Consider the following 14323-nt stretch of genomic DNA (forward strand, 5'->3'; position numbering starts at 1 on the left):
ACAATCCAGGACTGCTGGTTCCCAACCGCTCGATTGCCTGCCTGCCTGCCTGCCTGCCTGATTGCCCATAACTGCTTCTGCCTGCCAGCCTGATCACCCCCTAACCACTCCCCTGACAGCCTGATCAACGCCCAACTGCTCCCCTTTAGGCCTGATCACCCCCAACTGCTCTCCCTTTCAGGCCTGGTCCCTCCCAACTGCTCTCCCCTGCTGGCCTGATCGCCCAGAACTGCCCTCCCCTGCTAGCCTGATCACCCAACAACTGCCCTCCCCTGCAGGCCATCTTGTGGTGGCCATCTTTGACCACATGGGGTGGCCATCTTGTGTGTTGGAATGATGGTCAATTTGCATATTACTCCTTTATTAGATAGCCCAAACTGAAAACAATCCAAATACTCATCAGCAGGTGAATTGATAAAATATATACATTCCTACAATGGAATACTATCTACACTAATAAAAGAGGAAAATGGTAATTGGCGTACGACGATACCCTTTTCATTGGCTAATCAGGACTATATGCAAATTAACTGCCAACTATGATTGGCAGTTAACTGCCAACTAAGATTGGCAGTTAACTGCCAACAAGATGGCGGTTAATTTGCATATGTAGGCACAATGCAGGGAGGCAAAAGGGAAAGCAGGAAGAAGCCCCCTGCCACTGACAGTGATCGGAAACCCAGGGGGGAGCTAAGAGCTTGGGGGCAGGGAAAAGGCAGCCCTGGGGCCGCCTTTGCCCTGCCCCCCAGCCATGATCGGAGAATCAGGCGCCTTTGCCACCCTGGCCAGTGATAGCAGGAAGTAGGGGTGGAGCCAGCGATGGGAGCTGGGCACGGTCGAAGCTGGCAGTCCCGGGAGCTAGGGGTCCCTTGCCTGGGCCTAAAGCGGAGCCCACGATCGCGGGGCCGCTGCAGCTGCGGGTCCCCGCTGCCCGGGCTGGACGCCTAGGCCAGAGGCGTTAGGCCTGGGCAGGGGCAGAGCCTGCAACCACGGGGAGCTGGGGGTCCCCTGCCCAGGCCTGACACCTCTGCCGGAGGCCTCAGGCCTGGTCAAGGGGCCGATCCAGTGATTGTTGATCGGAGGGTGATGAGGGTCAACTCCTCTGGCCGAGGCATCAGGCCTGGGCGGAGGGCTGAGCCTGGGATTGGGGGGATATGATGGTCCCCTTGCCCAGGCCTGAAGCCTGGGTCAGAGGCGTCAGGCTTGGGCGGGGGGTGGAGCAAGCAATCAGAGGGAGATGGGGGTCCCCTGCCCAGGCATGATTCCTGGGCCAGAGGCCTCAGGCCTGGGCGGGGGCCAGAGCCAGTGATCAGGGGGAGATGGGGGTCCCCTGTCCAAGCCTGACACCTCTGGCGGAGGCATCAGGCCTGGGCAAGGGGCCAATCAGGCGATTGGAGGGTGATGGGGGGCTGCGCCTCTGGCCGAGGCATCAGGCCTGGGCTGGGGGCAGAACCAGTGATGGGGGGAAATGAGGGTCCCCTGCCCAGGCCTGACACCTCTGTCAGAGGCGTCAGGCCTGAGCAAGGGGCCGATCCTGCGATTGGAGGGTGATGGGGGTCAATGCCTGAGGGCTCCCAGTATGTGAGAGGGGGCAGGCTGGGCTGAGGGACACTCCCCCCCCCCCCCACACACACACCCAGTGCACGAATTTCGTGCACCGGGCCCCTAGTTCAGAGATAAAAAGGAATGAACTACTAATATATACAAACACAGATGAAATTCAAAATTATTCATTAAAAAATCAAACTAATCTATATCAGCAATTTTCAACTGATATGCTGCAAGAATTTTTAGAACATGCAATACCTGACTATTTAGTCAGGGGCATTGACCTCTTTTCCCTTTGACTATCAAATAAATAAAAAAATGACAACAACCAACACAATAATAGCTGTCCAGTGTGAAGGAATCAAAATCATACCTGTATTCTTTGTCAGTTGTTTCTCTCTCACATCAATATTTTTTCTTTTCTTCCCTCCCTCCATCTCTCTCTCTCTCTCCCCCCCTTCTCCTTTCCTATCTCTAAAATCAATAAGCAGCCGGCCAGAGTGGCTCAGTTGGTTGAGCATGGTGCTGTGCACTGAAGGGCTGCTGGTTCAATTCCCAGTCAGGACATGTTCAGAAAGCAACCCATCCGCTTCTTGCATCAATGTTTCTCTCTCTCAGCTTGTCCTCCAGTGAGGATTTAAAAAACAAAACCAGGATACATCTATCAACCTAATCTAAAAAATATGACATAGAAGTTAAGTCATAAAAGGATACATACCCTTGTATGCCATTTTAATAAAGTTTTAAAAGAAGTTTCAAAGACTGCTAGTTGTCTACTAAAATCCCTTCCCTTCATTAGTAAGCAAGCTGGAGCTGAGATGAGGCTTCTCATCTATGTGGCGAAATCTCCAGGATCCTAGATAATACTAGTATATGGCCATGTAACTAAACTCTTTCCAATGGAAAGTTAGCAAAAGTGATGAGTTCAAATTAGACTTTGAAAAATCTTTATTTCTAGGCATATATTCTTTTTCCCTACCCATCTCCAGCTGGATTGGCAACAACTATTTTATTCTTAAACCCAATGGTATGAAGATTGCTCATTATATTAATCTCTGTACATTTCTGCCTAAAATATTTCTCAATAAAGAAAAGAAACTGTATAAATATATGGACAATGGTACGTAACGTATTTTAATGTTTAACTTACAACTTCTTTCTTTTCCTTTTCAATTTATTCTACATATTAAATGCTAAAACATTTCAGGTTTATTACTTACTTTCCTGATCTTTTGGATCATTTCTTTCATACTCAGCCCCCTGGATAAACTGTAAAATGTTCTGCTTATAGAACCTCTGGGCCAGGTCCAGCACATTTTCTCCATTGTCATTGAAGGCTTTTAAAGCTTGTGTTGCACTGTTCATTCTATTGAGTAGAAATTTAAAACAGTGAAGGTGGCCTTCCATGGCTGCTAAGTGAACTATAGGTGAGAGAGAAAAAAGAATTTCATTTTTAAATTGACAATAAAAATAATCATAAAAAAATAAATGATACATTGTCTCTAATCCTCACAGGGACATACTCTGAGCAAAGAGAATAGATCTTTTTCCAGCCTACATGTCCTTACTTGGCCTTCTAGTCAAGCCAAAGCAATACTTACTATGAGTGTGGAGAGGCCAGAGGAGGCTCACCAAAGAGCAGGCCCCAGAATGTTTTCTTGGAAAGTAAAGTCCCAGTTATGCAGCTTATCATTACATGAGAAAATGCTTGCTATGTAAGATAGATAAATAATAGACAAAATTCTTAAGTATTTTGCAAAAAAAAGGGGAAGAAATAAGCCAAAATAGTCACTATGCAAATATGAATGATGTTATTTTTATCACTATGTATTTTGTCAATTTTACATAAACATTATATGTCTATAATAATAAAAGGGTAATATGACCGGAGGTCTTCTGGATGTCATTCCGGACATCCTTCCTGATGAAGCCAGGGCTGGAGGGAAACCAGTCCAGGTCCCGGTGCCTGCAGGTGGCCTGAGGGAAGCCAGCCCAAGTCCCGGGTGCCAGAAGGTGGCAGGAGGAGGGAAGCAGCCCAGATCCCGGGTGCCTGCCGGTGGCAGGAGGAGGGAAGCAGCCCGGGTCCTGGGTGCCGGAGGGAAGCCAGTGCTGGCAGCCAGGGGAAGGAAGGCCTACTCTTGCATGAATTTTCATGCATCGGGCCTCTAATCCTATCTAATAATAGACAAACATGGTAATTAACCATACCTCCACTATGCTTCCCATGGGCTAATCAGGGTGATATGCAAATTAACTGCCAACCAAGATGGCAGCCAGCAGCCACGCAGCTGAAGCAAACATGAGGCTTGGTTGCCCCGGCAATGGAGGAAGCCAAGGTTCCCTGCCTGCCGCGGCCTGGCTCTGAGCCTGAAAGCAACAGCTCCGAAATGCAACTATGTTCAATTATAGAAGCTAAACAAACCCCAGAAACCTGCTTTCAGCCAGCCAGCCTCGGAGCTGGAGCCACAACAAAGTTTCAATTACAGAAGGTAAATAAATCCCAGAATAAAAAAAAAAGAAAGAAAAAAAGGAGAGACTGGGAGCTTCAGTTGCAGGCTTGGCCTGCCTTAAAACAACCCTCAGCCCCTCATCCAGGCTGGCCAGGCACCCCAGTGGGGACCCCCACCCTGAAGCAGATGCGGGCAGCCTGAAAACAGCCCTCAGCCCCTCATCCAGGCTGGCCAGGCACCCCAGTGGGGACCCCCACCCTGAAGGGGGTGCAGGCAGCCTGAAAACAGCCCTCAGCCCCTCATCCAGGCACGCCAGGCACCCAAGCGGGACCCCCACCCTGATCCGGGACACCCTTCAGGGGAAACCAGCCGACCCCCACCCGTGCACCAGGACTCTATCCTATATAGTAAAAGGGCAATATGCAAACTGACCCTAACAGCAGAAAGACTGGGAATGACTGGTCACTGTGATACACACTGACTACCAGGGGGCAGATGCTCAATGCAGGAGCTGCCCTCTGGTGGTCAGTGAGCTCCCACATGGAGGAGCTCTGCTCAGCCACAAGCCAGGCTGCCGGCTGCCAGCACAGTGGTGGTGACGGGAGCCTCTCCTGCCTCCTCACTAAGGATGTCCGACTGCAGCTTAGGTCTGCTCCCCGCTGGCAAGTGGACATCCCCCGAGGGCTGCCCAGCTGCCAGAGGAATGTCTGATTGCCAGCGTAGGCCCAATCCCCTGGGGAGCAGGCATCAACCAGCAGATGGTCATCCCCCGAGGGGTCCCAGACTGTGAGAGGGCACAGGCCAGGCTGAGGGGACCCCCCCGCCAAGTGCACAAATTTTTGTTTACCGGGCCTCTAGTATATATATAAAAGGCTAATATGCTAAGTGTCCGACCATCTGATCAGTCGCTATGAAAAGCACTGACCACCAGGGAACAGATGCTCAATGCAGGAGCTGCTGTGATGCACTCTGGCCATTTACAGAAAAACAGCATTGTGAACCTGGTGCCCACAAAGTAACACTCCTCTTCATCCAAGTGGGACACTGGCCCCGCCACTACCCTAGAGCAACAGCCCAATAAAATGCAGGCGAAGCTGCCAAGATCCCATGGCGCAAAATGCGGCCCACAGCCCAGCCCAGCCCAGCCAGGAAACGGCTGCTGTGTACGCTGGGTAATGACGTCACATAGCAATGCCCAGCTTCCTCTCCCTTGCAACTAGCCTCCTTACAGTTCCTTTAGCCCAGGAACACGACTTGCTTTATAATTAGGTGCAAACATTTCACACTTTAGCCAAGTGTCTGTGAAGTGTTTTCTCATGCCTCATCTCATTTGATCCTCACAGAAGTCCTGGAGTAGGTAGATAGGAGACTCAGTGGAAACTTATTTTCTTTTCATTAGCCAGAAAACAGAGATTAAGAAAGCTTAGAAACTTGACCCGACTGAAATCAAGAAATGGTGGACCTTGAAAATGACTTCAGGTTTTCTCACTGCGCAGAATATAGTCAAACACCACTGCAGTTAAATATTTTACCCTTTGTTCTCCCTGCATGATCTACAATAATAATCTGCTTCAGTTTGATATTTATTGCTGTGTTGCTGACAATTACCTGAAAGAAAAGTCAGGGTGCTTCACTGGGCTGGAAAAAGTTTAGCTAAATCAGAAAGCAGGTTTAATTAAGCAACTTTATATATATATATATATATATATATATAAATCTCGCCGGCACCAATTGTATACGTGTTTCAATCTGTCATTGTCAATCATGAATTTGGTTGACACTTCTATTATAGAGAAAGGGCAAATAACGATATTAAAATATTTAGTCTAATTAATTTCCTTTCAATGTGCACAAATTCATGCACTGGGCCACTGGTTTTTATTATAAACAATAAGGTTGGATCAAAATTACAAACTAAGGACACCCACTACATCATAATTTCTATTCTAATTCCTTGAAAAATAATAGACAAAATATATCTTAAAGCCATAAACGACTAGAAAAACAAACAAGAATACCATGAACAGACAAGAAATGTTAAAGAAAGGGAAGGCAGGGTTGGATGGGTGGGTGGGAAGATATTAACCAAAGAACTTATATGCATAGATGAATAAGTCATGGACACAGATGATAGGGAAAGACTTTTTAAACAAAATTCAGAAAGTGGTAACCATAAAGCAAGAAGTTATTAAAATTAAAACTTCTATGAATCAAAAGACATCTTAAAAGACTGAAAAGGTAAGCCACAGAATGGAAAAGATATTTAAAAACCCATGTAAGTGACAAAGAGATTCTATTAGAATAGTGATTTTTAACCTTTTTCATCTCATGGCACACATAAACTAATTATTAAGTTCTGAAGCACACCAAAAAATAGGTATAATTTTGATTCATTCACATCAAACGGCTATTGTTGTGCTGGCTGTTGTTATTTTTTTTATTTGACAAACTAAAGGGAAAAGCGGTCTGTGCCCCTGACTAACAAGTCAGCTGTTGCATGTTTTAAAAATTCTTGAGGCACACCAGTGTGCCACAGCACACCAATTGAGAATCACTGATCTCGAATATATAATGAATGCCTACAATTCGATTTTTAAAAAGACAACTAACCTAATAAAAAAAAAAGGCAAAAGATTTGACATGGTACTTCACAAAAGAAAATAACCAAATGACCAGTGAGTATTTGAAATGATGTTCTACAACTGTAGTTATCAGAGAAAATGCAAATTAAAACCACAAGATATTACTATACATCCAAAAGAATGACTAAAACTAAAAACAAACAAATCAAGTGTCAATGAGAAAGTAGAGCAACTTCAAGTCTTAAACAGTGCTCGTGGGTATATAAATTAATACAACCATTTTGGAAAATCAAAAGAAGCCATCTGTATGTCTTCTTTGGAATGCCAATATATTAATTTATTCCATAGAGTTCAGAAAAAGAAAGTTACTATTTTTATGTTAGAGATCAAGGTAGCGATTAATTTTGGAGTGCTTAACCAAAAAGAGGATATGGAGACTATTCTATTTTTTTTTATCTGGCTAGTGGTTACAGAGAGTGTTCTTTTGTAAATATTCAATGAGCTGTGCATTTAAATTGGGCATTTCTCTGTATTCATGTTATACTTCAATTAAAAATGTTTTTACTTATTTTTTATTAAAATAGAGTTTCAGGTGATCAATTTAGTGATTCAGCGTTTATATGCCTTATGATGTGATCACCATAAGTCTAGTAACAATATGTCATTTGTACAAAGTTATTACAATATTATTGACTAAATTCCCTATGCTGTGCATTACACCCTTGTGACTTATTTATTTTATAACTAGAAGTTTGTACCTCTTTTTCTTAATTTAAATTTTTTATTGTTTAAAGTATTACATGTCTCCTTTTTCCCCTATTGACCTCTCCCCAGCCACTCCCACCCCACAGGACATGCCCTCACCCTCCTACTATCTGTGTTCGTTGGTTACCCTTATATGCATGCATAAAAGTCCTTTGGTTGATCTCTAACCACCACCACCACCCCTCTTCCACTCCCCTGCCTTCCCTCTGAGGTTTCACAGTCTGCTCGATGCTTCTGTGCTTCTGGATCTATTTTTGTTCACTATATTCCACAAATGAGTGAGATCATGTGATATTTACCTTTCTCCGACTGACTTATTTCACTTAGCATAATGCTTTCCATGTCCACCCATGCTGTTTCGAATGGTAGGAGTTCCTTCTTTTTTACAGCAGCACAGTATTCCATAGTGCAGATGTACCACTGTTTTTTTAATCCACTCACTTGCTGATGGGCACTAAGGCTGATTCCAAAGCTTACCTATTGTAAAGTGTGCTGCTATGAACATAGGGGTACATATATCCTTTCTGATTAGTATTTCTGATTTATTGGGGTATATTCCTAGAAATGGGATTACTAGGTCAGATGGGAGTTCCATTTTTAATTTTTTTCAGGAAATGCCATACTGTTTTCCACAGTGGCTGCACCAGTCTGCATTCCCACCAGAAGTGCAAGAGGGTTCCTTTTTCTCCGCATCCTCAACAGCACTTGTCATTTGTTGATTTGTTGATGAAAACCATTCTGACAGGTGTGAGATGGTACCTACCTCATTGTTGTTTTAATTTCCATCTCTCAAATGATTAGTGGCTTTGAGCATGTTTTCATATGTCTCTTGGCCTTCTGTATGTCCACTTTCAAAAAGTGTCTAGTTAGGTCCTTTGCCCATTTTTTGATTGGATCATTTATCTTCCTTTTGTTAAGTTGTATGAGTTCCCTGTAAATGTTGGAGATTAAACCCTCATCGTATATAACATTGGTAAATGTTTTCCCATGTAGTGGGCTCTCTTATTGTTTTGTTGATTTTTTTTTTTTTTTTTTTTTTTTTTTTTTTGCTGTGCAGAAGCTTTTTATTTTGATGTAGTTTATTTTGATGTGTTTATTTTCTCCTTGGTATCCATTATCCTAGGAACTGTATCGGTAAAGATATTGCTAAGACATGTGTCTGATATTTTGTTGCCTATGGATTCTTCTAAGGTTTTTCTGGTTTCCCGTCATATGTTTAAGTCCTTTATCCATTTTGAGTTTATTTTTGTGTATGGTGTAAGTTGGTGGTCTAGTTTGATTTTCTTGCAGGTATCTGTCCAATTTTCCCAACACTATTTATTGCAGAGACTGTATTGACTCCATTGTATGCTCATACTTCCTTTGTCGAATATTAATTGAGCATAATGGCTTCAGTAGATTTCTGGGTTCTCTGTTCTGTTCCATTGGTCTATATGTCTGTTCTTGGTGCCAATACCAGGCAGTTTTGAGAACTGTGGCTTTGTATTATTGCTTGATATCTGGTATTGTGATCCCTCCAACTTTGTTTTTCTTTCTCAGGATTGCTTTGGCTATTCGGGGTCTTTTTTTATTCCATATGAATTTTTGGAGAGTTTGTTCTAGGTCTGTGAAATATGCCATTGGAATTTTAATGGGGAGTGCATTGAATCTATAGATTGCTTTGGATAGTATGGACATTTTAATGATGTTGCTTCTACCAATCCATGAACATAGTATGTTCTTCCATCTGTTTATGTCTTCCTCTATCTCTTTTTACAATGTCCTGTAGTTTTCTGAATAGAGGTCTTTTACCTCTTTAGTTAAGTTTATTCCTAGGTATCTTAATTTTTTGTTGCAATGGTAAATGGGATTGTCTTTTTAGTTTCTCTTTATGTAGGTTCATTATTGGTGTATAAAAAAGCCACAGTTTTCTGGGTGTTAATTTTGTATCCTGCCACATTGCCAAATTCATTTATTAAGTTTAGTAGTTTTTTGATGGAGTCTTTAGAGAAGTTTGTATATCTCTTATTTTCTCTTTCATCTTGTTCACCCATCTCCCCAGCCCCACCCCTCTGGCAAAATCAGTTTGGTCTTTGTATCTATTAGCCTATTTCTGTTTTATTTTATTTATCTGCTTGGTGTTTTGTTTTGTTTTTAGACTCCACATATAAGTAAAATCATACGGTATTTATCTTTCTCTGACTTATCTCAATTAGCATCATACCCTCTAGGTCCATTCATATTGCTGCAAATAGCAATATTTCATTCCTTTTAATGGCTGAATAATATTCCATTGTATATATGTACCACCACTTTTTTATCCACTTGTCTACGGATGGGCACTTGGGTTGCTTCCATATCTTGGCTATTGTAAATAATACTGCAAAGAGCATATGGATGCATGCATCTTCAAATCAGTGTTTTTATTTTCTATGGTAAATACCAGAAGTGGAATTGCAGGGTCATAAGGCAGTTTCATTTTCAATTTTTTTATGAACCTTCCTCCTGTTTTACATAGTGGTGCACCAATTTACAGTTCCACCAATCATGCATGAGGGTTTGCTTTTCTCCACAACAACACTTGTTATTGGTTGACTTTTCAATAATAGCCATTCTGACAGGTGTGATATATTTTATTTCCCTGATGATTAGGGATGTTGAGCATCTTTTCATAGGTCTGTTGGCCATCTGTAAGTCTTCTTTGCAGAAATGTCAACTGCAGTCCTCTGCCCATTTTTAATTGGATTTTTTTAGGCTTTTTTGATGTTGAGTTATATGAATATGTTATGTATTTTGGTTATTAACACCTTATCAAATATATCATTTGTAAATAACTTTTCCCATTCAGTAGGCTGTCTTTTTACTTTGTTGATGGTTTCCTTTGCTATACAAAGCTTTTTAGTTTCATGTATTCCCATTTGCTCATTTTTGCTTTTGGTGTCCTTGCTGAAGGAGACATATCCAAAAAAATATCTCTAAGATCAATGTCAAAGAGTTTACTGCCTATGTTTTCTACTAGGTATTAGGTCTTATATTTAAGACTTTAATCAACTAATAACAAACTATCAGAAAGAGAAATTAAGAAAACAATCCCATTTATAATTGCATCAAGTAGAATAAAATACCTAGGAATAAATTTAACCAGGAAGGAAAAAGACCTATATTCTGAAAACTGTAAGACTTTGATGAAAAAAACTGAAGACAACACAAATAAACACCATAGGATGGGGATTGGAAAGATTAATATCATTAAATTATCTATATTACCCAAAGTAATCTATAAATTCAATGCAATACCTATCAAAATATCAATGACATTTTTCACAGATCTACAACAAATAATCCTAAAATTTATATGAAACCACAAAAGACCTCGAATAGCCCAAGCAATCTTGAGAAAGAAGAACAAAGTTGGAGGTATCATGCTCCTTGATATCAAACTATACTACAAAGCCATAGAAACCAAAACAGTATAGTACTAGCACAAAAAAGACATAAAGATCAACGGAACAGACAAATAAACCCACACTTATGTGGTCAATTAATCTAATACAAAGAAGCCAAGAATATACAAGGGGAAAAGGACAATCTCTTCAATAAATGTTGTTGGGAAAACTGGACATATACATGCAAAAAATGAAACTGGATGCTTTGTTACGCCACATACACAAATTTATTTCTAAAACTTTATTCAAAAATTATTTTAAAAAAGAATGAGAGTAAAATAATAATTTACAGATACACAAAAACTGAAATTTTTATACAACAGACCTTCACTAAATGAACATTAAAAGGTGTACTTCAGCCCGATCAGTGTGGATCAGTAGTTGAGTGTTGACCTATGAACAAGGAGGTCATGGTTCAATACCTGGTCTGCCCAGGTTGTGGGCTTGATCACTAGTAGCAGGTGTGCAGGAGGCAACCGAGTAATAAATCTATCTCATCATGGATGTTTCTACCTCTCTCTCCCTGAAATCAATTTAAAAAAAAAGAAAAAGAAAAAAGAAAGAAGCAAAATGATTACATATAGCACAGTAAAGGAGTGGAGGTGAGGCCAGGGAGGTAGATAGGTAAAAGCCAAATAATGAAGACCCAGCATGCTAAGGTAAGGAATCAGAGCTCCACAGGGAACTAGGGTATTTTAAGAAGCAAACAGATTGAATCAAACCTGTTCATATAATTCTGCATAGACTTCCAATTCATTTGTTTGCTAAAAATTCCTTTAAGACATAATTCAAGTATCATTTTAGTAACCCTCACTCCAATCTCACTGTAACCTACCCCTTTTATGAATTTCTATAGCAGCTCTTAGAAGACACAGTGTTTAGAGTATAGATCTCAACTGGCCAGTTGATTGCAGGTGCAGTTAGCAAATTAACTCATATACACTAGTGTCCACTATTTATACTTTTTTAAAAGCAGTCTGTGGGGACCCTGGCCAGGTAGCTCAGTTGGTTAGAACATCGTCCCAATATGCCAAGGTTGTGGGTTCAACCTCAGGTCAGGGTACATAAAGAAGCAACCAATGACTGCATAAGTAAGTGGAACAACAAATCGATGTTTCTCTCTCTCTCTCCCTTCCTCTCTCTAAAAATCAATAAACACATTAAAAAAAATATAGTAGTCTGTGGGACAGAGATGTATAAAGCTAAAAAAATAATAACTCTACACAGTAGACGAAGGAAACAACTAGCTAGAAGAGAAAATCCAAGTTTAATTTTGGCAATTTCTGTTTTGCTGATATCATTCCAGAAAAATAAATTGGTCACATGACAGGCACACAATATAGGAGTAATATAAGATTTTTTAAAATGTTCATGCTAACATACTTACTACTTATATTTTGTGAGGGACTATTAGCATGATGACAGTTTAAATTTCTTAAAACATGAGCAATATTTTAAAAGCTTACATTAATGAAAATCCAAAATATTTGCTTTTGTGGATACCTGGGAGGTTTCCATTGTAGTCCACATCTTCTATGCCACATCCCCATTTAACTAGAAGTTGCAAACAGCCGAGTCGTCCATGAAAAGTTGCATAATGTACAGGTTTCCATTCTCTCACATCAGTTATGCTGGGATCCTAGAGGTAACATTCACAAAGACTAAGTTTCTTTCCATTTTGTAGGGGAAACACTAGTGTAGCAGTTTAACTCAGCAATTAAGAACTGGATGTTGTTCTTAAAATTATAAGGCAAACACTAAATATAAAAGAAAAATGTACTGAAACCACTGATTTGAACACGCAAGCTAATAACATACTAATGAAATTTTATAAAATAGTCAGGCAACCAATCAATGTGTCTCTCTCATATTAATGTTTCTCTCTCTGTCTCTACCCCACCCTTCCATTCTCTCTAAAAATCAATAGGAAAAAAATATATCCTCGGATGAGGATTAACAAAAGCAAATAACAAACAAAAAAGAGTTAAAGAAAAAATACTAAGATTTTTTACTTTTTCTCTATAGAAACACCAATTCTTACAATAATGACTACAATATAGGTAGTTATTTTCTTATCAGAAGTTATTTTTTACAACCATTGGGTAATATTAAAAACAAATGTAATAAATGAAATTTCTGGAGATATAAATCACTAGTGGCCCAGTGCACAAATTAGTGCACATTGAAATGAAATTAATTAGAATATTTTAATATCACTATTCGCCCTTTCTCTATAATAGAACTATCAACCAAATTCACAACTGACAATGACAGATCAAAACACACGCGTGCGATTGGCACCAGAGAGAGCTTTGTATGTACTGCTCATGCACAAGTCAACTTAGCCATATATATATAGATAGATAGATAGATATAGATAGATATAGATAGATATAGATAGATATAGATAGATATAGATATATAGATATAGATATAGATATAGATACATGTATATATATCTATATATATATATACACACACACACACACACATATATATATAATAAAATTGCTTAATTAGACCTGCTTTCTGATTTAGCTCAACTTTTTCCAGCCAGTGAAGCACCCCAACTTCTCTTTCAGGTAATTGTCAGCAACACAGCAGTAAATATCAAACTGAAGCAGATTATTATTGTAGATCATGCAGGGAGAACAAAGGGTAAAATATTTAACTGCAGCAGTGTTTGACTATATTCTACGCAGTGAGAAAACCTGAAGTCATTTTGAAGGTCCACCATTTCTTACTTCTTTTCAGTCGGGTCAAGTTTCTAAGCTTTCTAAATCTCCATTTTCTGGCTAAGGAAAAGAAAATAGGGCATGAGTGGGAGGTGGGGGGGTAAGGGGAGATAAGGATACATATGTAATACCTTAATCAATAAAGAAAAAAAATAGGATTCCACTGAGTCTGCTATCTATCTACTACAGGACTTCTGTGAAGAGCAAATGAGATAAGGCATGGGAAAATGCTTCACAGATATTTGGTTGAAGTGTAAAATGTTTCCACCTGCTATAAAGCGAGTCATATTCCTGGGTTGAAGAAATTGAAGGAGGCCAGTCACTAGGGAGAGGAAGCCAAGTGTTGCTATGTGACGTTGTTACCCAGACGGACACTTAGCATATTAGCCTTTTATACATATATAGATTATAATAATAAAAAGGCTAAGTGACTGACCGTCCGTTTGTCCAACCAGCCAAGTGACCAGCTGGTACATATGATGCACACTGGAAATTTAAAAATAAATATTGACTAGCGCATGCGTAATATTTGTCCCTGTCTGACACTGGCCTCCCATTTAAATTAATTTGAAGACAGTTTCCCATAATGCCAGCATTTGCGATGACCATTAATAAATCACAAGGACAAACTCTAGACAGAGTAGGAATAGTCCTACCTGAACCCGTTTTCAGACATGGTCAGTTATATGTTGCTTTCTCTAGAGTTTGAAGAGTATGTGACATTAGAGCTGTAAATATTTCATCACAAGGGAAATTAGTCAAGCACTCTGAAAATGTTTTTACTCTTAATGTGGTATATAGGGAGATACTAGAATAAG

General features: G+C 40.2%; 1 protein-coding gene across 9 annotated transcripts in view; it reads right to left on the reverse strand.

The window, feature by feature from the left end:
• Positions 1–14323, reverse strand: part of ANKRD42 (ankyrin repeat domain 42) — a 54422-nt gene that overhangs the window by 25961 nt on the left and 14138 nt on the right. For 8 of the 9 annotated variants that reach the window (XM_059708293.1, XM_059708294.1, XM_059708295.1 and 5 more), the window contains 2 exons: positions 12274–12409; positions 2769–2969 (listed from right to left, as the gene is read on the reverse strand). In XM_059708293.1, coding sequence (XP_059564276.1) covers positions 2769–2969; positions 12274–12409 — 337 coding nt within the window. The remainder of the gene's footprint in view (positions 1–2768; positions 2970–12273; positions 12410–14323) is intronic. The other variant, XM_059708297.1, reaches the window with a different exon arrangement.

This window comes from Myotis daubentonii, chromosome 9, assembly GCF_963259705.1.
Source record: "Myotis daubentonii chromosome 9, mMyoDau2.1, whole genome shotgun sequence".
NCBI lineage: Eukaryota > Metazoa > Chordata > Mammalia > Chiroptera > Vespertilionidae > Myotis > Myotis daubentonii.